Here is a 25,453-nt window from a genome sequence, read left to right as displayed (position 1 = left end):
AATGAAAACGGATAAAATTTGAGACACATCACAAAACACAAATTCACAACATATATACAGGAGAGAGCATATTGTCGACGAATTAATATGGCTTCAACAAGATAACTGATGCACCATCTTATGGTTCACAAATTCTTTCTGTAGCATAGAACAACTTATGTGGCAAGTGGCATCATCATCATCATCCATTTAAGCGTGTGGTGCTTCAAGTAATCATACTTAAAACTTAAAAGCTAATCAAAAACTGCTTGTGTGTAGGTGATAAGTCTGTGTCAAGTCATAACTCATTCGAGTCCTCTCTCTCTCTCTCTCTCTCATTAGACAAAAGGTGGATGAAAAAAGATAATATATTTATCTCTCTATTCCCCACTGATTCCAGATCCTTTTTATTTTTTTAAGTTTCATAATTAATAATTAAGCTTCCATTTGTAACACGCAAGATTTGCAATATTTTATGCTGTTGCGTTTCATAGCAATGGAATTCCTTTTTTACATTCCATTCTATTCAGCCACTTTAAATCTTTTTTGGTTGTCTTTGATTGCGTTTCCGGTTTTCCTTCTTTGAAATACGAGAGTAGGCCTTTATCTTCGTTGTGACTTGTGATGCTATTTATTTAGAAGGACAAGACTTTAGTACAATACTTAAATGTTGTTTTTTATATTCTCTTTTTAAAATTCTGTCATGTAAATTTTTTTCACAAGATAGAAGTGTATTATTTAGCTAAATAGTCACATAACTGAATTTTAAAAGAGGAATCTAAGGAATAACACCTAAAATACTGTATTTAAATTTTGTCATATTTTGGAAATTATTAGTAATAGAATGTTGTCAACGAACAACATTACTGCAATAACAGCACTGAGAATCGGAAATGAGAAATTTGAACATATATCTCTGTTATCTTGGATACCCAAAGCATAGTTGATTGTTTCTATTTTTTCTTAAATTATATAACTAGTTTAGTATTTGATATTTAAAAATATTAATAAAAAATAAAATGGTTGTCGGCTCTTGCCATTTACACTATATTGTTCAAGCCTTGAACAATGCTTATCAAACTTTACCATAGAGTACAAACCTAGTCCTGGCCCGTCGAATAAAATGATTAATACTATAACTTGGTCGAAAACACTAAAATATTTTATCAAACTTTAAGTTGTTCTGAATGAATGAATACTCAATACAATTTAACTTGGTGCATATATGTCAACTTATTTATTGTTTTTTTATATAGGGTATATATGTCAACAATTCAAATATCAGTTTTTTTTTTTTTTTCAAGAACTTTGTAGTTCACTCGTCAGCACCTCTTAACGTTTCTAATATAGACATTTTAAATTTTCGACTTCGTTGTAACTATTAAATTACCCCTATATATATATATATATATATATTTTTTTTTTTTTTTTGTTTTCTACTACTTAGTGTAAAAGAAGAGACAGCAGGAGCCATATCTTATGTTTTCCACAAACCAATCTAACTGCCAGAGCTTATGGCTTCGAAGGATGTGAGCTCTGGCCACAAAGACCAAGAACTTCGACCCTTACGAGTTGAATTAGTACCTATGACTAAGAAAGAGAGGCAAGAAAGAACAAAAGGTATATATATGCGTGTAAAGAAAACGTGAGCCAAAAATGGTTTTTGAATAGGACATATTTCAGTTTCTACCACTTTTCCCACCTGTCTTTACTCTTGATCATAGTGTTCAATTCGTCGCGTAAGTGCAATTCCTAAGTTGGCTTCCCAGAAAGAAAAGCTTAATAATTTGGTTTAGTGTCATATGGGATGTCAGTTTCTTAAAAATTGTTTAGAATTGTTCGTGCAAGGCTTTTAGTCTTTAGTGGGAATAGCTAGTGAACTACACATATTAATCCTACTTAACATTTAGCGTTTTCCTCAAGAAATGGTGGACCCCTGAACTGTGTTCAACCATATCGTTTTTAAACTATAAATAGTTATGATTTCGCAACATGGTGGAGTATTAAAATGTGTGTCCAACTATGCAAAAAAGGCAGCACTAACAAACCTCCCATCCTCAAACTTCATATTCTGGTTCTTCCATATATCCCTTTTTCTTTTTTAAATTTGCACAAAAGCTCACTTTTTAAAGGGTAAGGAATAGTGTATAGAGAAAGAATTTAGCTTTTTTGATTTTTAGTGAGAGACACAAATATATATCATATATGCACATGGCTATGGCCACCAAGCTTCGAGCAATATCGAGTTTCATTTGCAACAAATGTGCTGGGAACCTAACTCCAAGCCCAAACTACCCCCCAACGCCTAAGCAAACAAGAGGAGAATCTGAATTAGCAAAGGCCTTGTTCTCAGTCACCGGAATGACAGACTCGACGTGTGCTGTTCCGGTCGAGAAGACCATCAATGGGCTTCCTGGGATACATGAGGCCGTCGTAGATGTCCTCAGTAATAGGGCACAAGTCCTCTACTACCCGAGTTTAATCAACGTAAGTTTATTTTCAACCACTTTGTGTTTTCATGATTTGATGTACATGTCTCTTTGTTTCTTTCTTTGTTTTGTTCATAACATGTTTCCCAGAAAATATAATTAATTAGTGCTCTCTTTTTTCTTTTTCTTTTTTATCATGAAGGTGATTGAGATCGATGGTTTGAGGCATCCAAAAGAAAAAGTTTTAATTGTATAGTTACACACTTATATATGGGATAGTTACACACTTTTTTTTTTTTCCCTCAAAAAATAAAAATGTTTTGAAACACAATTTCACAATTATAAATGAAATCTTATTTTCAGAAAAACGATACATGAGAGTATGCAATAAATAAGGAGTATGCAACAAAATTTAGCCTGTAATTTCACATTGCTACCAAGTTTTACTATTTACATACATGGTACACCTAATGATATTCATTCTTTCCTTAAAGAAAAAGGATATTCATTTACGGGTCATGTATATCTGGACGATGTTGTGTGTGAGACATCATATCAGACATGACATTACTATTGCAATTATTTTTCTTTTAAATGCTAGCCCATGGAGAAGGAAAGAAAATATTCGAATTTTTTAATTTTTAAATAAAGTTCGCAGTAACGAATATTTCTTTCTTATTAGACTAACAAAAAAAAGGTATTTTATCAACAACAAAAAAAAAAAAAAAAAAAAAAAAATAGATACGGTTAGGTATGTTTGATATTATTCTCTAAAAAAAAGGGTATGTTTGATATGATTCTTCCTCCTTTTGTTCGAAAAAAAAAAATATTCGTATAAAATTCTTATCAAGAAAAAATGTATTAAAATATTTAAGTAAATTTTCCAGCTGGAAATTAATTGAACAAGCATGATTCATGATGGACATTTAGTCATTTACTAACTCAGCCAAAAAAAAAAAAAACAAAGATGAAGTTTTACCAACCTTACATGAATATACTCTACGAGTTATTATGGTATATATAAACTTTAAAATTAATTTTGGTTCTTATGTTTCATTGTAACATATGTTAACTAGAGAAGTATATAGTTATTTCTCAAAAAAAATAAAAAAATAAAATAAAAAAGAGAAGTATATAGTTAGGAAAATATTCTATACTACGTACCCTTCATTTTTGAATAATAATAATATTATTATTATTAAATTATTTGGCGGCATTTTCTTTCCAAAATGTTGGGTCTTTTAGCCATTTGAAGCTCCCGAAAACTACCGTATATCCAATGTCTAAAAAATAATACTAATAAATAAATAAAAACTTTTAACATGAGAGCTCTAAAATTTCCAAATCGTTCTCAAAGTTAAAGGACTCACAGTCAAAGCTTTGTAAAGGTAGAAATCACTATTTTTGATGACAGATATTTTGTGTGTGCGTGTCCTTTTCATTTTCTTTAATAATTCAAGACGTAACCTACTTATGTTCCCTAATAAATGGCCCTCCCTTTACTTTTTACAAACTTTCGCTTTCTTCCTTTGCTTGAAGTTGACCGAGTTTGAATGACTTGCCATGTTCATCACGAAACATACGCATATAATTAACATTTGTATAATTGAGGCTAAGGAACAGCCCTGTCCGAATTGTTGATTCCCTGCCCAATTTGTGCACTAGGCCCCCAACCCCAATTAACTTTATGTACTTGACCCTTCATCTTGGGGCCAATGCTGCTTTAACTTTGTTTGATCATTCTTTCATACGTTTTCCTTTTTCTGTGTCATACTTGACATTTTAATTTGGTCGCCCAAAGATAACGTAAAATAAAATCATTACATTAATTGTTTTATTAAAGGGAGGAACCTAATGAAAACTCTATATTTGAATTTGACTTTGAGTAACGGTCCGTTTGATTAAAGATTTCTAGTATTATTGTTTAGTTTTCAATGTTGTGGAAAAAATACGTGTTTGAATGTTATAAAAATACGTGTTAAAAATATTATTATTATTTAAATACTGAAAACTGTTATTGAAATACTGGTACCAAACAGCCCCTAAATTGAGCTCAACCTTGGGTATGATTTTTGAAATGTAATCAGCCGATTCAGCCCAACTAAACTGCTCCGAGTTCAGCTAAACAGGTCTAATTTTTTAAGCCCATAATAGGATCCCTCGTTAGGTAAAGCCATGCATGAAGTTAGGGAAGCATTCATTGGCCCATAATTAATTAGGTGAATTGGGCCTTTTTGTTCTTTGATAGAAGGATGCCCTCCTTTGTTTTTGAGGGCCATGGTGAGGGAGATGGGGGCCATCCTTTTGTGATTGTGTTTGTTTCCTTTAATAAAGCAGTAGTATCATACAAAGAAGTTATTATTTTTTATCACAATTATCTTAAGTGGCACAAGTATAATCCTTTTTGTGAAATGATCACAGCGTGCGCAGTGATTTATAGTTAATCCTCCTTGTGAAGTGTAGTATAATTTTTTTTAGGATTTTCGTAGGAAGTTTTTTAATGACCCACGTATGCTACTCATTTTGTGGTATATGATATCATTAACATATGAGAAATTAGTTTTCACTATATCATTGGTTTTTAATTAATAGGCGAAACTACAATATTAGTCTCTCGAGTTTACCTTGTGTGTGCAATTAATCCCTTAAGTTTCAACTGAACACAATTGATTCCTGAAGTTTGAAAAATGAGTTGTATTAGTTCTTTTACTAAATATCGTTAGTAATGTTACTTACATGGCTAACAAAATAATGACTTAGCATTTTTTTTAATTATGTGGCATTTTTTAATTAAAATAATGAGTTTCCATGTTAGAATTTAAATCATATCTAAATCATACTGACCCGATTGAAATCAAATCTGATTTTTGTTTAACAAACGCACAATGGCGCAAGAGAGAGAAGGGGAAGAGAGAGATTTTTGTGTCAACTCTGTACCAGCTTTGTATATGGACCTTGTTGTCTTTCATTTTTAGTTGAATGAGTGCAAATTTTCCAATAATAAATAAATCGCTGAGTTAGCATATACCAAACTGCTGCCAAAATTTCTTGTGTCTATACTTTCTATGAGAAAAGTTCATTTATATTGAAGTCTGAAATGTCCTTCACCATTCAAATAGAACTAAGGTAAGTACAAACCATTTTAAAGGTATGATATTGTCCTCAGTTGTGAATCAGTGCGACGCCGCTACCCAAATTTTTTTTTATTAAAAAAACATACCCAACCAACAAAAAATAATTGAACATTCCAAACCCAATTTCAAATGGAATGATAATATCTAGTCAAAATTATTAAGAAACAGAAATGCTTATTTGTTTAAATTGGGAGCATAACAACATGAGAGAAAAGGGCAATATCTGTGAGGCTTTCCGAAGAGGGGAGGAGGAGCAACACAGTGTCGGTGGCTATGTGAGCAAGAAGACACACTAGTGGCTGGCATCGCTTGGAGTCAAGATGCCACTGTCTCCAGCGAAGGGCAGAGGCGTTGCCGACAACGGCTATGGTCCACTCAGTCTCTTTCTCCCCCTTCTCTCTTGTGCCGTTGTGCGTTTGTGAATCCAAAATCACAAACGTATGTGATTTTATTTGGAACCAGGTTGTGATTTTAGATTTGATTTAAACTGAGTCAATTTGATTTAGATTTGATCTGACATGGAAACTAATTATTGTAATTTTTTAATTAAAAAATGCCACATCATTAAAAAAATGTCAAGTCATTATTCTGTTAGCCACATAAGTAACACCACTAACGGCAGTTAGTAAAAGGACTAATACAACTCATTTTTAAAACTTGAAAGACTAATTGCACTCACTTGAAACTTAAAGAACTAATTGCACATATAAAGTAAACTAGAGGGACCAACATTGTAGTTTCGCCTAACTAATATGTATATGAAGAATGTGAGCATATTACTCGAGTGAATTTACAATTATTTAATTATTTCAACTAACTTAGCATCTTAACCACATAATTCTCTTTTTATAGTACATGATAACATTAACATATGGAAAATTTTTAATTATACTATGTGTCATAATATAATTGTATAATTAATATAAACTGTTAAATGTATTTAAAAAGATGCATTGTACTGCAAGTAAGCGAGCTAAATTGCATTGAGTAATTGAAGGACTATTATAAAGTTGCATTAATTAATTCTTAGCAGTATCATATTGTTTAATCATTTTATAGGAGGAAAGAATACGAGAGACTATTGAAAAAGTTGGATTTCAAGCCACATTGATCAAAGATGACACAAACGAGAGATCCACACAAGTATGCAAAATACGCATAAGTGGAATGACTTGTACTTCTTGCTCCTCCACTATAGAATCAGCTCTAAAAGCAATTTCAGGTGTGCAAAATGCCCAAGTGGCCTTAGCAACTGAAAAGGCAGAAGTTCATTATAATCCAAAGTTTGTGAGCTATAGTCAACTGTTGCAAGTCATAGAAGAAACTGGATTTGAGGGCACACTTATTAGTAGTGGGGATAATATCAACAAGATAGAACTCAAAGTTGATGGTGTAGACACTGATCATTCCTTGAATATGATTGAAAAGTCTCTCCAAGTGCTTCCAGGGGTTCAAGAAGTAGAAATATACCCTGAACTCAGCAAAGTGTCCATTTCTTATGAACCAGATATGGCAGGACCCAGAACTTTTATCAGTGTCATTGAGTCAACTGGGAGTGGAAATTTCAAAGCAACAATATATCCCAGAGAAGGAGAAGAAACTGGCAGACAGCAGGAAATTAAGCAATATTATAAATTCTTTGTATGGAGTTTGGTTTTTACGATTCCCGTGTTTTTAACATCCATGGTTTTCATGTATATCCCTGGAACTAAGATGGTATTAGATACCAAACTTGTCAACATGATGACTGTTGGTATGATGTTGAGGTGGGAGCTCTCTACTCCAGTACAGTTCATCATAGGCAGAAGATTCTACATAGGAGCCTATAAAGCTTTGAGCCATGGTTCTGCTAATATGGATGTTTTGATCGCCTTGGGAACAAATTCAGCCTACTTTTATTCTGTCTACTCAGTGTTAAGGGCTGCTTACTCTAAAGATTTCAAGGGTACAGATTTCTTTGAGACTAGCTCAATGCTTATTTCATTTATTCTACTTGGGAAGTATTTAGAGGTTTTGGCTAAGGGAAAGACATCAGAAGCCATTGCCAAGCTTATGGACTTGGCGCCTGAAACAGCTGTATTGCTAACTCTGGATGATGAAGGAAATGTGATAAGTGAACAAGAAATTGATAGCCGGTTAGTACAAAAGAATGATGTGATTAAAATTATCCCCGGGGCCAAAGTTGCTGCAGATGGTTATGTTCTGTGGGGGGAAAGCCATGTAAATGAGAGCATGATAACAGGAGAAGCAAAAGCAGTGGCAAAAATGAACGGAGACAAAGTGATTGGAGGAACTGTGAATGAGAATGGGGTGTTGCGCATCAAAGCAACTAGAGTAGGATCAGACAGTGCCCTTTCCCAGATTGTTCAACTTGTTGAATCAGCACAAATGGCTAAAGCACCAGTCCAGAAGTTCACTGACCGCATTTCTAAATACTTTGTGCCTCTGGTAAGTATGTATTACCAATGCTTTATCCTCTTTCTGGATACCTTTTGATAAAGTTTTTACCTATTATTAGTTTGTTTGTGGAGGCATTTGTTATCAGATAGCTTTCTTTTGCAGGTCATTATGCTTTCATTTTCAACTTGGCTTGCCTGGTTTTTGGCTGGAAGGTTCCACAGCTACCCAAAATCTTGGATACCATCTTCCATGAGTAGCTTTGAGCTTGCACTTCAGTTTGGGATCTCTGTCATGGTCATAGCATGCCCTTGTGCTCTAGGCCTAGCAACCCCAACTGCTGTTATGGTTGGTACTGGAGTTGGTGCATCTCAAGGGGTACTAATTAAAGGTGGCCAAGCTTTAGAAAGTGCACATAAGGTAATATACTAATATTGTGGAATTCATCTCGGAATATGCTATTTTATATAAAAATTGAAAATGTTGTCTCTATCCATATTACTAAATATTGAAAACTTAATCCTACTTCTTCCTATCAGTATCAACTTGATTCCTCGAATCTAAATTTATTAGAACTTCAAAATTGTCCTTAGAATACTGCTGTTCAACATTATGGTTAAGCGACAAGAACTAGTGAACTACTACTTCTGCAATTACTTCTCATATACTTTTCCCCAGCCAAGTTAGAATTCTGCCATTGTGATCTTTATTCTCCAAGAAGACAGAAACCAATAAAGGAGAGGTTTAGGTATAGACAAATTCCATTACCAAACCAAATGCTTATAGGTTTCCAAGATTTGACCTCTTTTTATGCTTTCTATATTGTAACTACTTCACCTGGGAACTCTTGAATAAGAAAAAGAACTTAAAACTCATTAGCAATTAAGTGGACCAATGTTCTGGACCATGTTTGTTTCTAGTAAGTCATGGTCGTCAGTAAGTCTTAAATTTCTTATTCTAGGTATTAGGTAACTCATGGAAATTAATATATATTCCTTAAATATTTTATGCTTTCCACCCAGCATTCTTGGATCTGCTTCATGTGTGTCTATTTACTCTTGTAGGTTAACTGCATTATATTTGACAAGACAGGGACTCTCACGGTTGGGAAACCAGTGGTCGTTGACACACAACTCTTGAAAAATATGGAACTTCGAGAATTCTATGTTCTCATTGCTGCAATTGAGGTATACCTTTTTTCCTGCGGATTCTATATCTTTTAGCAATAAGTCTAGGGATCCAACATTCTTCACAACTGCTGACATGACATGTAGTGGACCTAGGTAAAGATGTTGCTACAATCACAACATGCCATATTGGCAATTGTGAAAAATGTTGTCCCCCTTTGTAGCAAGAGTGATAATATGTATCTCTGGCATTGATGATGTTGGCTTAATATGTTTGTCTTAGGTGAACAGTGAGCACCCATTAGCCAAGGCCATAGTGACATATGCCAAGAAATTTGTAGAAGATAAAGAGAACCCTGCTTGGCCAGCAGCACAAGACTTTATCTCCATTACTGGCAATGGAGTGAAAGCCATTGTTCAAAACAAGGAAATAATAGTGGGCAACAAGAGTTTGATGTTGGACCAGAACATTGCCATTCCAGCTGGTGCTGAAGATATACTGGCACAAGCTGAAAGCATGGCTCAAACTGGGATTCTAGTATCTATAGATAGGGAAGTCGCCGGAGTTCTGGCCATATCTGACCCCCTTAAACCAGGTGCTCAAGAAGTCATTTCCATTCTCAAGTCCATGAAAATTAAAAGCATAGTGGTGACAGGTGATAATTGGGGAACTGCCAATGCCATTGCCAAGGAAGTTGGAATTGAAACTGTTATTGCAGAAGCCAAACCAGAGGATAAAGCAAAGAAAGTGAGGGAATTTCAGGTATGTAACGTACATCACTTGAAGAAACCTTTTTTTACGTAATTCGAGATTAAATGAACCATGGACACATGCCATAGTTCAATACCCCGAGGGACCAACATAGTAATTATCCCAGTGATCATTCATCCACATCTAGATCTTGTTTTCTTAAAAGATAAACTTGACAAAGACCATATCTGATATGATATCTCTACCTCCATGTATCTTTTTGTGGACTAAATCTGAAATATCTTTTACTAAATTGTTGGTCATCAAGACTAACACTTTGACACAGTCACAGGCCTAGCTCAAGTCCAAGTGTTTTTGTATGCGTAAAAACTTTAAGAGTGTGTTTAGATACCGTTTATTTGCTGAAAAATGAAAACTTATTACTAAAAATACTATAACAAAATAATTTTTAAAGGTGTGAATAGTGTAATGAGACCCAAAAAATACATTGGTATGCCTGTTTTTGTGTTTTTGGCTGGGTCATGAACAGTGCCGTGAGACTCAGCCAAAAATGAAAACGCTGGAAACACTGGATTTGATGCTATCCAAACTAACGCGAAAACGTGTAAGTTCCGTTTCTTATTCACAGACTGCAGGCTACACTATGGCAATGGTAGGAGATGGCATCAATGACTCACCAGCACTTGTTGCTGCAGATGTTGGAATGGCCATTGGTGCTGGCACAGACATTGCTATCGAAACAGCTGATATTGTTCTCATGAAGAGCAACTTGGAAGATGTGATAACTGCAATTGATCTTTCTAGGAAGACCTTCTCACGTATACGTCTTAATTACATTTGGGCTTTGGGGTATAATATGCTTGGTATCCCAATTGCTGCTGGGGTCATTTTCCCATTTACTGGATTTCGTTTACCACCATGGATTGCTGGAGCTGCAATGGCAGCCTCTTCTGTCAGTGTTGTTTGCAGCTCCCTCTTGTTAAAGTATTACAAGAGACCCCATAAGTTGAATAACATGGACTTACATGGAATACAAATTGAGTAATCAACAATATTGGTTCCGATCCATATTTGTCAATAAGCATCTAGGAGTTAAGATTCTCCTAGGATCAATTTAGGCAGTGTTGATTGATGAAAGATTGTAAATAGTGTACTTGTTTTGTTGGTATACCCTGTACAGAAGTAGTGTGACAGTGACCAAAAGATGAATGAGATGAAGATTAGTGAAGGCATTGTATGACTTGTTTTTAATGAAAGATGGAAAAAGATTTTTAAAAAAAAAAAAAAAACGGTGATAACTATTCACATTTATGTCATTGTATGACTTATTTGCAACAATTGTACGTGGTAGTTTGGAAAATGAAATTACTTCAGTGTGTGCAATCTCAAAAGCAAACCAGTAGTAGGAGTCACTCTTAGAACATTCCCATCAGATGTTCTATAAAAATGTCATTTTGACACATCAAAAACATTACTTTATTATTTTAACACACTATTTTATAATTCATCATACATCACATCTTCTATTCTTCAATTCTATACATTAAAATAATATATAAAAATATCAAAATTAAATTAAAAAAAAAAACCAACAATATATAAAAATACAAAATAAAAAAACCCACCAGCCCCACCACAACCTACAACCCACCCCAATTGCCAGCACCCATCAACGCCCCACATCGCACCCCACCACTATCTCACACCAAAACCACCACATCAGAACACCACATAAACACCCAAAATCAAACCCACCACATTAGAACCTCACAACCAAAACAAAATCTATTGTCTATCTTTTTTTAAAAAAAAAACTAAAAAAACAAAAACCAAAAACACAACCCAAGTAGCCGTATCCCACACACCCACCCACTGACGCCACCAACCCACCCACCCATCGCTGACCCATCCATAGGCTGACCCACCCACAGGCTGACCCACCCACCACCAAATTCGTACATCAGAACTCACCACCACCGATTCACCCATCATCATATATCACAACCCACCCACAGGCTGACCCACCCACCACTGAATCTGCCCATCGCAACTCACCACCACCGATTCGCCCATCACCATCTAAACCCATCCACTGCCGAACCCACCCATCAAATCACTACCCAAAAAAAAAAAAAATCCACAGCAACAGAGATTGGCATTAGGTCAAGGAAGTGGCGCGGCAAGGCTGAGAGGAAGAGAGGCAACGAGAGAGAAGAAAAAAGAGTGAAAGAAGAAAAGAGGAGACTTAGGTTGATAGGAATGTATGAGGAAGAGATTGATGAGACAGGAGAGAAAAAAAGAATAAAGTGATGAGAGAGGAGAGAGAAAAGAGAAAAGAGAATAAAAATAATAAAATTTTTACCTTTTCTGTCCGTACGCTTTCATTTTTGAGATGGTACCGTTCATTCATGCCAAATATTTTGACATTTAGAACACCTGATGTGAGTGGTTTTTTGGTATTTGGTATGCCAAATGCCAAATATTTGGCATTTAACACACCTGATAGGAATGCTCTTATATGCAACATTTACTTGGAACATCCCTGGTATGACATAGTGTGCGTTTGGGTTATGATTAAAAATTAAAATTATTTCATTATTTAGCTTATTTTTACTACTATTCACGGGCCCTATTGCGCTTTTTGGCACTATTCATAGGCTCCATCCATCGGAACCCATCTATAGGCCGACCCACCCACCACCGAATTCATGCATTAGAACCCACCACCACCGATTCACCCATCACCATCGCAACCCACCCACAGGCTAACCCCACCACCACCGATCCACCCATCACCATCTAAACCCACCCATTGCCGATCCCACCCATCAAATCAATACCAAAAAAAAAAAACCCATAAGAACAAAGATTGGCATTAGGTCAAGGAGGTGGCACGGTGAGGTTGAGAGGAAGAGAGAAGAAAAAAGAATGAAAGAGGAAAAGAGGAGAGGTAGGTTGATAGGAATGTCTAAGGAAGAGATTGATGAGACAGGAGAAAAAAAAGAATAAAGTGATGAGAGAGGAGAGAAAAAAGAGAAAATATGATAATAAAATAATAAAAATTTTACCATTTCTATCCATATGTTTTCATTTTTGAGATTGTACTGTTCACTCATGCCAAATATTTTGGCATTTAAAACACCTGATATGAGTGGGTTTTTGGTATTTGGTGTGCCAAATGCCAAATGTTTTACATTTGACACACCTGATGAGAATGCTCTTATATGCAACATTTACTTAGAACATCCCTGGTATGACATGGTGTGCGTTTGGGTTGTGATTAAAAATTAAAATTATTTTACTGTTCAGCTTATTTTTGCTACTATTCATAGGCTTCACTGTACTTTTTGGCACTATTCTTATTTCACACTATACTATTTCAACTAACTTTTACTTTTATCTACAATACTTTCAGCAATAATTTTTCAGTTTCAGCAAAATAAACGGTATCCAAACACACCCTAAACTCAAAATTGGAAGATATCGGTTTTTTATATGACTTGTAATACTAGTAGGATTGGAAATTGTTGAAATACTACTAAAAAATCCATTTGCAATGTTGCATTTCAGATTAGATGATATAATATTCTTGATGTGCAAGAAATTTCTGGATGGGAATGCAACCATATCGCAATGAAGATACTACAGAGAGGGTACTATGTATCCAAAACATTTTCAATGAGCTTGTGATCTTCTGCAAGCTCAGAATGATCCAGTTAGAAAAAGGAGTGAGGCACACGAATATCTTTGTTCAGAACTTCTTGGGGTTTTCTGTCCATATTTTTCTTGGGTCTGACTGTGAAGGGAGTCCAATTCAAGACTTTGTTGGCTGGTGCTCCAAAAGTTTGGATTAGAAAAACCAAAACAGATGAGCTAATGCTCATCTGAGCTTAAAGAGACCCCCCACCCCCACCTCCGCCCCCACCACCCCCGCCCCCCTCTCCAAAATATTTTTAATGATTTTTACCAGACCACTCGGCTCATATATGAGAGCCATAAGTGTGACACCCTCTGCACTCCCTCAGGCTCTCAGTCCATTTATAATCTTGAGCTTCAACTCACTTGTAAGACAGTTTTTGACATCTCTAGCAAAACACAACAAAGTCTACCATGGAACTTCAGAAAAAGGATCAGAAATTTAATAACAGAGCTCGCAACAATATAAAAAAGCAAGTTTTCATAGACTTGACAAGTCGCTATATAGAATAACAAGTGAAGACTTTCCACTTCACATAATAAGGTAGGGGGAACGGAAACTTAAAATACATAACATCTATTTATATATATGGTTTAATGGTTGAAATTAAGGCATAGTTGAATGCTGGAATAGAACTCACATTTATTTTCTCTGATGCAATAGCCAACAGTGACATTTACAATGTCAAGCCCAGAAACCTTATTACACAATCTTGCAACAACACTCAGCATTGTAAACACTAAGATTTACAATAGTCGACGAAACAGAAACCCAGTCATCACATCTTTGAAGGCAATGCCTTTCTTATGCTAGACTCCTCCCTCTCACTGTTTGCTTGCAGAGTCCGCTGCACTTGAAATTTTGTTTTGGCTTTGTAGAGGAATTTATGTGCTTCATCAAAGTGAGGTTTTGTGGCATTTCTTGTATCCTCAATCCACTGCTGAACTTTCTTGTGTGGGCCTAGTACACGACTGCGATCCTTCTCATCCAAAAGCTAAATTTAACACAAGTAATATAATGAGATCCAACAATTTCTCCTGGATAACCTTATAAAAAAAATTGTAATAAACTTCAAGTTACACCAAGACTAGAGCAAGAATAACTGCCTATGGACACCCATAGATAAGAATTCCAATTGATAAAATATAAAACAGTAGTTTTTTTTTTTTTTTTTTTTTTCCTCTGAGAAAATGAAACTAACTTATATTTTTCCACCCAGTTATCTCAACTAATACCAATTTAAAACTTGTCTTGGTTTGGGGTCTGTTAAGAGCATTGTAAGTGTGTGATCTCCTTAGAATGACCAGTTCTTTAATCTATATTTCTCCACTCATTATTCTCAACAAACACCAATTACCATGCCACCATATTGAAATCAAATGAAGAAAAGAACACCATTCACTTTTAGACTAAATTTAAATATGCGTTAACTGCACAAAAATCCACCTTAAACTATGCGGGTACTTTTACTTTGCACCTCAAACTATAAAAACTCGCAATCACCACCTCAATTATAACAAAGCTTGCGAAGCTTGAAAACTTGCAAATTACACAACCAATTCCCCCAAACTTTCTCAATCTCCAACAACCCCACCAATAGCTAATCACAAGCAACAACCACAAAGACTGATTAGTCAATACCACTGCAAAAGCAAAGTCATTCAGCATCCACAAATTCATCGTTAAGCCAAATCTCAAGTGTTTGGCCAAGTATCAAATAATCGCCGACCTGAGTTTAAGCAGCATCGTCGATCACTGAACTGTCAAGTCCTCTGCACACCAATGGTCTCAATTTCTCTCTGTGTTGCAGCGCCACCAGGAGGCTGCCAGAAAGCCACCATGGTCCAAGGCCACCCCGAGCTAAATAAGTTGCTGATTGGGCTGAGAAAGTTAGGGATTTTGGGGGGAATTGGTTGTGTAATGACAGAAAGAGGTGGCTGGGTATTTTGCCCTGTTTGGGAAATTAGTAATGGTTATTTAGTAATTTAACAATAAGGGCAAAAGCATGAATTCATTTTTTTTAGGGTCAAGTAAGTTGCATGTGACCATTAGTTTTGACAATAAATCAGACACTATTGGATTCAATTCGCAGGCTTTGTTATAATTGGGGTGGTGATTGCAACTTTTAATGGTTTGGGGTGCAAATTACAAGTACCTCCATAATTTAGGGAGGATTTGTGCAATTAACCCTAAAAATATTCCAAGAATGTAATGAATATAATTATAAAAAATTGAAATTCTTTATGATAAATTAAAAGCATTAGAAGGATCATTTCATTCTATCATTTAAGCCAAACAATAGCGGAAAAAATACTGTAAAAGCATGAATATGATCATTTCCCTCATGCACATAATTGTTATAGCAAATTGGCTGAAAGGGGAGCTTAAACGCAAGAGGAACACTATAAAGTCATTGTGCCATCATTGCTATATTTTGTTTCTCTCAATGGTACCTTTTTGTCTATATTTTCCTGGGACCTCTTTGTTTTTGTACCCCCTTTCTCCCACAATATTTTCTCACAATATGTATTGCCGGTTTAACGACTAGTAACAACAACAAAGCATTGAGTCACATCCAATTACCTCTAGTTGCATAATCTCACAAACAAGGCTGAGATCAGCTATGGATGGTTGCAAGCCACCCACCAAGAAGCGCCCATTCCCCTTGAGCCAAATGGACTCTATCTTTGACAGAGACGAGGATAAAATTTTCTCAGCTTCAGCAGCTACTTGTGGTTTCATGGGAAGGCCAAGCGCAGCTCCTAGTACGGTGTGGAGAATAAATGTGGCTGAAATGAGAAGAGTCAAGTGAAAATCAATAGACCATCAGAAAAGAGAAATCTTGGTGAAGTGCATTGAAACACCAATAATGTGTATATGTGTCACCACATTAAATAATAATCAGAAAATATATAACATCTGATGTTTCGATGCTGATTAATGAAAACTAATTTACATATCAGTAGATTTACATCCCAAAACACAGCATCATTATCATCTTCCTTTTTTTGATAGGAAGGAACATGATAATTAAGGCGGCATCTACAGCTGCAAAGGAAAGTAACTAATTATGAACTCAAAAGAATTGGCTTTTTTTATGGAAACCCACCACACTACAAATTACTACTAAAGAAGTGTATTTTAAAAGATAGCGTATTAATCAGCAATAGGAATCATTATGTAGCTAACCTAGAGAAGGTAGAGTAATTTATTCATCAATATACTCTGAGATCCTAACTTATACAGGACAGAAAAAGAAGAAAACCCAATTGCAAATCAATCAGCACCAACAACACTGTCCCTACATTTAATGATTTTCATTGCAAACCAATTGGCAGAAGATGTTCAGGATCATTTTCAGAGTCACAACCAAACATAGATAAAAAAGTTATTTTACCCAGGAAAATATTTTCCACCAAAACAAATGGAGTGTCAATAAAAAAAAATCATATTTTGGACACTACAGAAAATCAAATGAAGAATTTGGTTTATATTGACAGCTTAAACTACTAAGATTGCCAAAGATGAAGCAACTATAACAAAATTGTGCCTATTCAAGAACCCTTATTTGAAGGGGGTTTAAATTGGCTACATCATAGTAAGTCAACATGCAAGAATCAAGTTTAATCATTGTAAATGCAAACTCTAATTTTAAAATAAAAAATAAAAAAATAAAAATTACTCTGATACTGAAATTTTTTTAATGTTATTACATGGTAAGAGGGTGTCTCTCCTTATGTCTCTATGTAAAAACATTTGCCTCTAGACAAAAGATGAGAAGAGTCACATATAGGCAGCACAACTTGTTAACATTTATGTCACTTTTTCCCAAACAACTTTCAGGATTACAACAGAATACTAATGGCATTGAATTGCAAAGATATATATATATATTGCTAGACACCATGGCACCAGCTAAGTTCCAGTGAAGTCACTTCATATAGGTTCTCCTTTTTCATGGATACAGAAACATATGGTTGTCAAGCCAATATGGGGGGATACTAGTATACGTGTCAACATTAGAAAGATTCATATGTCAATGCTAAGTCATCCATGACTCCCCTATCATATTCTACAAAACAAAGAACACTTGGTTGTTTCTAGCAAATATGACCAAAAAGATGTAAGGTTATATTTCACTATTTAAAAACTAAGAGCATCTTTTTGGAGTTAGTATGAAAGCACCTGCACCCCGGCGTAGATTGGAGTGATGCCAATCCAACACTGAGTGAATTTTAGCTCTCCTGGTAACATCAGCTGGATACCTGATAGTATGAATAGAAAAAAGAAGTTAAAGTTAGCTACAGAATGTATATACTGGGGATATATATATGTGTGTGTGTGTGTGTGTAATACAACAAACCACTGAGAGTAACATTTCTGAAACAGGAAGCACATAGATACGAAACAATATTTTAAACTAGTTTACGTAGACACCAGCATACACATTAGAGTACCTAGGTGTTGAATCCACCTAGCTTCCAAATTTAGGACACAGACATGCCTTTCTAAATAAGTTGTTCAGTTTTCTTCTTCTATACCGTAAAATGAAGTGTGCATTTAAATTGCACGTTTAGATTTTGAGGGAGAAAACAAAGTATGCAAATCGTCAAGGAACTCCTGGTGAACGAGGCTTCTTTTCCTCAATTTTGTCAAAAAACAGCATGTAGTGAATGAGACCAAGACACTACACTACCCATATCCACACACACCCAAAACCTTATCATCCTTCATCTATATCAGGTATTCCACACATTTTGAATGTTAAGAAATATAATCAGAACTATACTGCACTCAAGGAGCAAATGTACTTACCAATGATCTGCAACTCCAGGAAATGCAGAAGCGAGATAGATAAGAATTGCATGACTGGAAAAAAAAAGGAAGGGTTAATTAGACAAATGAACAAAGCAATTCTTTAACATGTTCGATAAAGTTTTTGAAGCAGGCATATGTTAGATTTCCAGAAATGTTTCAAGCAGCAGCAATTCTGGACCAGAATTGTAGAGATTAGACAAGTAAAACATCAACTTACCCCAAAAAAAAGACAAGTAAAACATCACAAATTCTGATAAGCATCACAAGCCAAAGCATAGATGCATCAATGGCAAGTAGACTTGTTCATAAATCAGCCTTATATATGCTAAGTTGCAAACTAGAAAAATGAATCAAATGTAGAGGTATAACATTATATGCAAATTGAACTTTAGTCTAGAATATGACCTTTAAAAAGCCATGATGCATGTACTCCAGAACATTACTAGAATAAAATAAATTAAATTACAAGGATGAATGGAATGATTGATGATAGAAACCATGACTATTTAAGATACCAGTTTCATCATATATTCATAGGTATATCATCCAAATCAGGACTCTCTAAACCATATATTGCAATGATCTGTAGCCTATAAGAGTTAGACATCCAAAGAAATCCACACAGCTATGTATAAATATCCTCAACAAGAACTTGGACTAGGGGAAACTATAAGAACCTAATCACTATTTTCAAAAAAGCATATTTACCAAGTGGTGGATTTCAAAGCCAATATTTCAAAAGAAATATAAATCTTATTGTGTCTGAAAGAATAAAGATTTAGATACATTTAAAACGTAGTAACAAGATATGGAACTGAAGCATACAAGAAAATGACTACAATGCTTCAGTAACCATCTCTTTCAGAATTCTTCCCTATGATAGTTGAGTTGCAGTATCATGTCCCAACCACTCAGAAAATTCCCTCTCATTCTTCAAGACAAAAAAATTTTGGTGAAAGACTCAGCCAAATTATGATGAAGCAGGGGATTACAATTTTAGATTACCTTTCAAACAACTTAAATCTTCCATCAACAATAGTTGGAACTTGCCTCATAGGGTTTATTTCTGAAAAATACATACAAAGGGGAAAAAAGGAGTTAGTTCAATATAAATGTAGCAGATAACAGTGGGGCCTAACAATTGTTGCATACTCAAATCACAAGAGCTAGTAATCAACAATATGCTCATATTGGTGACGCTATTGTTGCTATAATGAAGGAAGCAATACTAAACACACCTATAGAAAAATCTCCCCTCAGACCATAGATGCATGTGGTTCTTTACTTCTTTACATCCTTGCTACAATCCCATTTGAAAAAAGGAGAAAACTTTAGTCATTACTTTCTTAATGGACAGTAGCATTATTGATGTTTTCACTTAATGGCCACTTGCATGCCTTGATACTGAACACCAAGTATCAAATCATGCATCATGGAATGTGCATGTAAAATTACCAATCAAATGACCCTTCCTCTTCTCATAATAACGGAGAGTCAGTTAATGGACAAATAGCTGTGAGTATGCAACTTAGCCCACCTCACTAAATAAAGAAAAGAAAAAAAACTAAAACCAAAATTCATTATAATTTCTACTTCTTTCAAATGATGGGCATGCAGTACAATCATTTATAATAAATTCTCAATAATATTAATATACAGCACACCCATGAAATCTATAAACATGATAAGCAAGCTCCATTCCCACCATAAACATATACTCTAGTTATATGGATTTACCTTTGAACTCAGCAGACAAGTGCTGGCGTTTGGACAGGTCCACTTTGATTTCTTCAAAGTTTATTCCATTAACCCTGATAACATCAATTTCCCAGAAAACAAAAAACAACCCAGATTCCAATTACTACAGATAATGATACAATTGTCCCAATAATTGAAGATTACACCAATGAATCAAACCCCAACCAAAAAAAAAAAAAAAAATGAGGATTAAGGAATATAGAAAATTACTTGCAGAATATAATAACAGCACGAGATGGCTGGGACATCCTATCTGCATATACTTTCAGCTCCATTTTTTAGTTCTTTATCTTCACTCTCTGTGAGTGTACCTGGGAATTTAGCAATACAATAGTATGTTGTTCCGTGTGATAAGGGAACCTTTGGGTTTGGGGGATGCAAGAAAAGAAGGGTGCTTTTTTTTTTTTTATAATTATTATATACTACTATTTTTTAAAAACAAATATATCTTTGGACAATGAAATTAAATTTTAGTTTTTTTTTTTTGGAAAAAATTATAATTTTAGCTTTGACTTCTTCGTCTTTTCCTTTGCACTTTGGTTGGTTTGAAAGCAAGAGAAGGCAAAAGAAGAGAAATTAAAACTTTTTCGCTGTTTGGATAGCATGATAAGAAAGAAAATGAACTAAATTTGTTAAAAAATCTGGGTCTATATTTTTTCCTTCCTCCTATTCATCTTCTCTTCCCTTTCATTCTCTTCCTTCTAACCGAATATAGGGTTAAAATTTTATAAAACGTGTTAATTTTGTCCCTTTTTTGTAAGAATAACTCTGTCCTTATTACCTTTTTTTATTTAAAAAATTTTTCCTTATTCCTTACGTCCGTTTGTTGATAAGGTTTTTTTAAGACCATCTAGACTTTTTGTCATATCACATCAACACTTTGTATGTAGTAATTTTTTTAACAATAAAGATATAAAATTGATGGTAAATTTTAGTTAGCTTAATGGATAAAGTTTAATGATAGATGACAAAAGATTTTGAATCTAAACTCTGCCTACACCAAACCAATAACTAAATTATATTTTGGTCTGCTGATGAAGATAAATTAACCATTATGGAGAAAACAACATAAATTAAAGTTCTATTTTACCTATAAAAAAACAATAAAATTGATTTTTTTTTTTTTTGTCCTTTTCAAGATGTAATTGTAACCTTTCAAAATTAAATCAAATTTCAAAGATCAAAGATCAAAGATAGATTTCACTCTCTTTTTTTCCGTGTGTCACCACCTATGTAGATGTATATGACTAAATGAACTTTATAAGCTTTTTCTTTTTTCTTTTTAAATTGTAAACTACCATACATAAATCTTAGAATAATACTAAATTTCATAAAGCAAAAAAAATGAAATTAATTAATTTAGTATTTTGCGTCACATTCGGGCTTCCACTCTCTTCAATAAGTAAGCCCTAATACTTAAAAATATTTATTTTCAAATGGGATGTGATAATGTAAATAGGAGATAATGTTTAAACTCATAAACACCTGCAACAAACGGGTTAAGGAGAAATAACTACTCATATATGCATAGAAATAAACCATTTTAGCCCTTTAAATTAGTCGTTTTGAGTGATTTTTGGGCAAAATTATTGGACTAAGTGAGTCCTTAAAAGTCTTAAAATAACTAAAATGAATTTTCAGGCAAAGTTAGTGGATTAGAATGACCAACTTAAAATTTGAAGGATTGAAATAATTTTTGGGCGAAATTAGTGGACTAAAATGACCTGCTTCAAATTTAAAGGACAAGAATGATTATTGGTGTAAATTTTATTTTTGGCAATTGTTTATGATATGAACCTCCTTTTTGTTTGGGATTGGGGCTTTGTATTCGTGGGTCGATCTACTAAATTTTATGGCCTATAACTTTGCGGGTTGGGTTCCTAACGTATTGTAAATCCTTTGGGCCGAGCCTCATCTACAAACTTTTCCTCTGGGTTTTTGAGATGGTTCGGGTCGGGTCCATTCTTTCAGCTTTTTTCCGCTATTAAACTATTAATTAATTAATTAATATGGATTCGAATTTATTTTTTTTATACGGCCACGATAGTATTCAATGTCTTCGAGTATTTAAATATAGAGAGATGCATGTTCATAATATTTTTATATAATATTTTCACAATAAATTATAAGTGGTTAGTTGTTATAGGTTCAAATTTAAATCTAACACTAAGATTACTTTTTTACTCTGACAATAAAAACCAATAACAACTTATCATTTAAAATTTGTTGTAAAAATATTATGGACATATCATTTCTCTTAAATATATCATCCAATGTATATAATCTCTCATCTTACACACCACGTTATTATCGGAAAGAATTCCATCCAAAATTTCGAATTCAGAATCTCATAAATATTACAAGATATAAGATTTTAAAACTACTTAGCCAATTCAAGTTAACATGGATTCGATCCTCAATTCAGAGGAAGTTTGTGACGCTACTCCACGTGACGTGACTGATCTACTCATAAATAACTCGATGCTGACTATACAATCAGAAATAATAATATAAAAAAACTCATAGAAAATTCTTGTATGATACAATCTCATACAATATTTACTCAAAAACTCATAATTGCAATGTCAAAAGATCGTGACTGTTCCTACGTACTGAAATCACGAGACCATTGATTTCCCGAGTCTGGAACCTTTTCCCATGCTGAAGGTCATAAAGGCGTTGGCAATATATTAAAGTCCACCATTACTGCTTCGAGGTGGACCATCATCTTCTTCTTCTTCAGGTTACAAGGGCATGGAGCTTCTGAAACCAACTGGACATGGAGCTTCTGAAACCAACTTTGACCTTCGTACTCAATGGGGTACTATTTAATCCTCCATACAAGTTACATTAATTAATTCTGCCTTTTCTTTTTTCTTCTCAAGCACGTGTAGTATTTATTGTATACGATGAAGCATGCATAATTATGGGCAACCCCTTTTTTTTTTAGCTTTATGGACAACTATCTTATTATTTGGGTTCTAGTTAATTCAATTGGTAAAATTTTTTATAGTTGAATAAAAAATCTAAGTTTCGATTCTCACATGCACTAAAAACCAATTAGTGTTTTGGTTTGATGATAAAAAAAATATCATTAAGAGCAGATGTCATGAGTTGAAACTCCCTCAGGAAAAAAAAAAAAAAAAAAAAAAAAAAAAAACTATCCATAAGATATGTGAAATGAACCGTTTTAGAGTGTTCGCATTAGCTAATGTAAAAAAAATTTGTCTATTTTAATTTAAGAACCAACTTTTTCCTATTTTACACACTCACTTTTCAAAACACCTCACATCAAATTATCTATTTTATACTACATTTTATTAAAATATCAATTTTTAAATTTTTTTTAATTGTTTCTCTCTCATTTTACACTACTTGAGATTCATGAATACCATATAGAGATTCAATGGGAATTGGGACACCTGTGTTTGGGTAAGGATGTTTGTGGAAGTTTCCTCTCCTATAATCCTATTTCATTATTTCTATTAGGATATTTTATGTTGGCTAATTTCATGAAAAATTTAATTATAAATATTCAAGTATATTCAGTTGTGATTTCAAGGTGTAATTGAGGATGAAGATAGTTCATAGATTTGAATTATTTAAAATTGATTAGATTTTTATATGTTTCATGATTTTTTAAACTATTTATAATATAATATACTCTAAATTTTTAATCTCCAATTTATTTAACAAAATAAATCTTGATTTGTTTAAAGAATATCAGTCATAATCGGTAATATTTAAAAGATAGTTCATAGTTTACAAATCAAATGACTAGATAAAAAAATTGTTTTAGTTAATTAATATAAATTAAAGGTTAATTTAATGTAAATATTTTGTTATATATGAGAAAATAACATATGCTAAATTATGTTATAGGCATATCTTGTGTGTGTAATATGTTATATTCTTTGAATTTAAAATTTTCTTGATATATTTAACTTGACTCTGTCCCTATCCCATGTCGTTATCTCCCCAATAAAGTAACAAGTTTAAGTTTGTTATATAACTATAAAGTAGTATAAAGTGTAGCTCAAAATTTTTCAAAAAAATAAAGAAAAAGCGTAGCTCAAAATTTAAATACACCATTTCCTCCTTCTCTTTAGACCAAGTTGTTATCAACTATTTTCTCAAAAAAATAAATAAATAAATAAAGTTGTTATCAAGTATCAACTAGCTTGTAGCTATCTTGGTATCCGCTGTTTCCATCTTTAGGGATTGTCTCTAAGGACTCAACCTTGCTATAGGCACCAATTTTTTTTGTTGAATAAATCACACCACCACTCGTCCATCTTATTTAGAGGTGATAATGCATTTGACACAACTTGCAAACATGACACTTTTTTTTTTTTTTGTTTGTAATTTAGTGTTTAATATAAATAAGTTCATGCCAAAATGAGTTGACATGCTTTAACACAATTAATAAATGTGTCAATTCTTTGTAAACTAGTATTGAGATCCAAAATATCACAAGTATTGAAATCTAAAACTAAAGGGGCCTTCAAAGATAGGCAAGGCCCAATTCGCCAACCAATGCCCACTTAAAATGAGCAAGAGGAAGCTCAAACCCATGAATGGGCAAGCTTTGGAGACTTAGAAAAGGAAGAAAAAGGAAAAAGGAAGCTTAGCCCAGCCTTTGTAAGGAGAGTTCCCTAGGGAGCCCAAAAAGGGATTGGACCAAGATACCTTGAGACTGCTACAGTCAGTGGGATCCTTGAGAAATGTAGGAAAGGGTTAGCTGGGATTTGGACAACTCAAGGGAGCATGTTTATGGACACAAGGAACGAAGACAGGCATGTCCCATCAGCTGCCTATAACTCAGAAAAAAGCTGATGACTTAAGAATCAGCACTTGATAAAAAGAAGTCTGGTACCTCGGAAAACACAGGAAGGTGAACTATGAAGGAAGGTGGCTGAGGATCTTTCAACTTGACAGGGAGGAATCTACCCATTTAAAGAAAATGACAAAAGGTGAAGCAACCCAAAAGGTGGGGTCTAAAAAGGTCCATCTAGAAGTTTTGGGAAGAAAAGATTGAAAGTCAGCCCTTCGAACCCCCTCCCCCCCCAAAAAAAAAAAAGAGGAAGGTCAATTGGGGATTTTTTGGAGGGAAATCTCAAAAGAAGAATGTAGTAAAAAAAAAGGAAAGGACCAGCCATTAATGTTGTTGACACAATATTGGTTCTGGTATTCAATGCAACAAATGAAGAAAATCAATGGTACACTAAAAACCCTAGAAAGGTACTATAAAAGGGGGATCAAGCCATCAGTAAAATTCATTCAGCAATAAGGAATTAAAGTATAAAGACCCTTTAAAAAACTCCTTCAAATCTAAAAAAATAAATAAATAAAAAACACCGTGAGGGATCCTAAAACAACCACTAGAGGATACACTTATATTC

General features: G+C 34.1%; 2 protein-coding genes across 3 annotated transcripts; one reads left to right on the top strand and one right to left on the bottom strand.

The window, feature by feature from the left end:
* Positions 1 to 2,002: 2,002 nt before the first annotated feature.
* On the top strand, positions 2,003 to 11,004 carry LOC115970813 (probable copper-transporting ATPase HMA5). Of its 2 annotated transcripts, none has more exons than XM_031090427.1 (6): positions 2,003 to 2,466; positions 6,602 to 7,990; positions 8,105 to 8,359; positions 9,004 to 9,126; positions 9,350 to 9,829; positions 10,407 to 11,004. In XM_031090427.1, the coding sequence occupies exons 1-6, from the start codon at positions 2,185 to 2,187 to the stop codon at positions 10,821 to 10,823; spliced, it is 2,946 nt and encodes a 981-aa protein (XP_030946287.1). In that variant the 5' UTR covers positions 2,003 to 2,184; the 3' UTR covers positions 10,824 to 11,004. The 2 variants fall into 2 exon arrangements, with proteins under 2 accessions (XP_030946287.1, XP_030946288.1); XM_031090428.1 differs by having other exon boundaries at positions 10,474 to 10,634.
* A 2,936-nt stretch (positions 11,005 to 13,940) lies between these two features.
* On the bottom strand, positions 13,941 to 20,475 carry LOC115972331 (glutathione S-transferase T1). The gene is made up of 7 exons (XM_031092592.1): positions 20,262 to 20,475; positions 20,031 to 20,104; positions 19,299 to 19,359; positions 18,291 to 18,344; positions 17,661 to 17,740; positions 16,059 to 16,264; positions 13,941 to 14,469 (listed from the first exon to the last, which is right to left on the bottom strand). The coding sequence occupies exons 1-7, from the start codon at positions 20,324 to 20,326 to the stop codon at positions 14,254 to 14,256; spliced, it is 756 nt and encodes a 251-aa protein (XP_030948452.1). The 5' UTR covers positions 20,327 to 20,475; the 3' UTR covers positions 13,941 to 14,253.
* Between the last annotated feature and the right edge of the window lie 4,978 nt (positions 20,476 to 25,453).

This window comes from Quercus lobata, chromosome 12 (assembly GCF_001633185.2).
Source record: "Quercus lobata isolate SW786 chromosome 12, ValleyOak3.0 Primary Assembly, whole genome shotgun sequence".
NCBI classification, from domain to species: Eukaryota; Viridiplantae; Streptophyta; class Magnoliopsida; order Fagales; family Fagaceae; genus Quercus; species Quercus lobata.
Note: the sequence above shows the minus strand (reverse complement) of the source record. Positions and strands in the feature narration are given on the sequence as shown.

Excerpts from the sequence above, each read along its gene's own strand:
- LOC115970813 (XM_031090427.1), top strand. The coding sequence starts at position 2,185 with ATGCACATGGCTATGGCCACCAAGCTTCGAGCAATATCGAGTTTCATT. Across the intron at positions 2,467-6,601 it reads ACTACCCGAGTTTAATCAAC|GAGGAAAGAATACGAGAGAC; the intron begins GTAAGTTTATTT and ends ATCATTTTATAG. Across the intron at positions 9,830-10,406 it reads AGAAAGTGAGGGAATTTCAG|ACTGCAGGCTACACTATGGC; the intron begins GTATGTAACGTA and ends TCTTATTCACAG.
- LOC115972331 (XM_031092592.1), bottom strand. The coding sequence starts at position 20,326 with ATGGAGCTGAAAGTATATGCAGATAGGATGTCCCAGCCATCTCGTGCT. Across the intron at positions 18,345-19,298 it reads AGATTTAAGTTGTTTGAAAG|TCATGCAATTCTTATCTATC; the intron begins GTAATCTAAAAT and ends TTTTTTTTCCAG. Across the intron at positions 16,265-17,660 it reads CAATCTACGCCGGGGTGCAG|CCACATTTATTCTCCACACC; the intron begins GTGCTTTCATAC and ends TTCTCATTTCAG.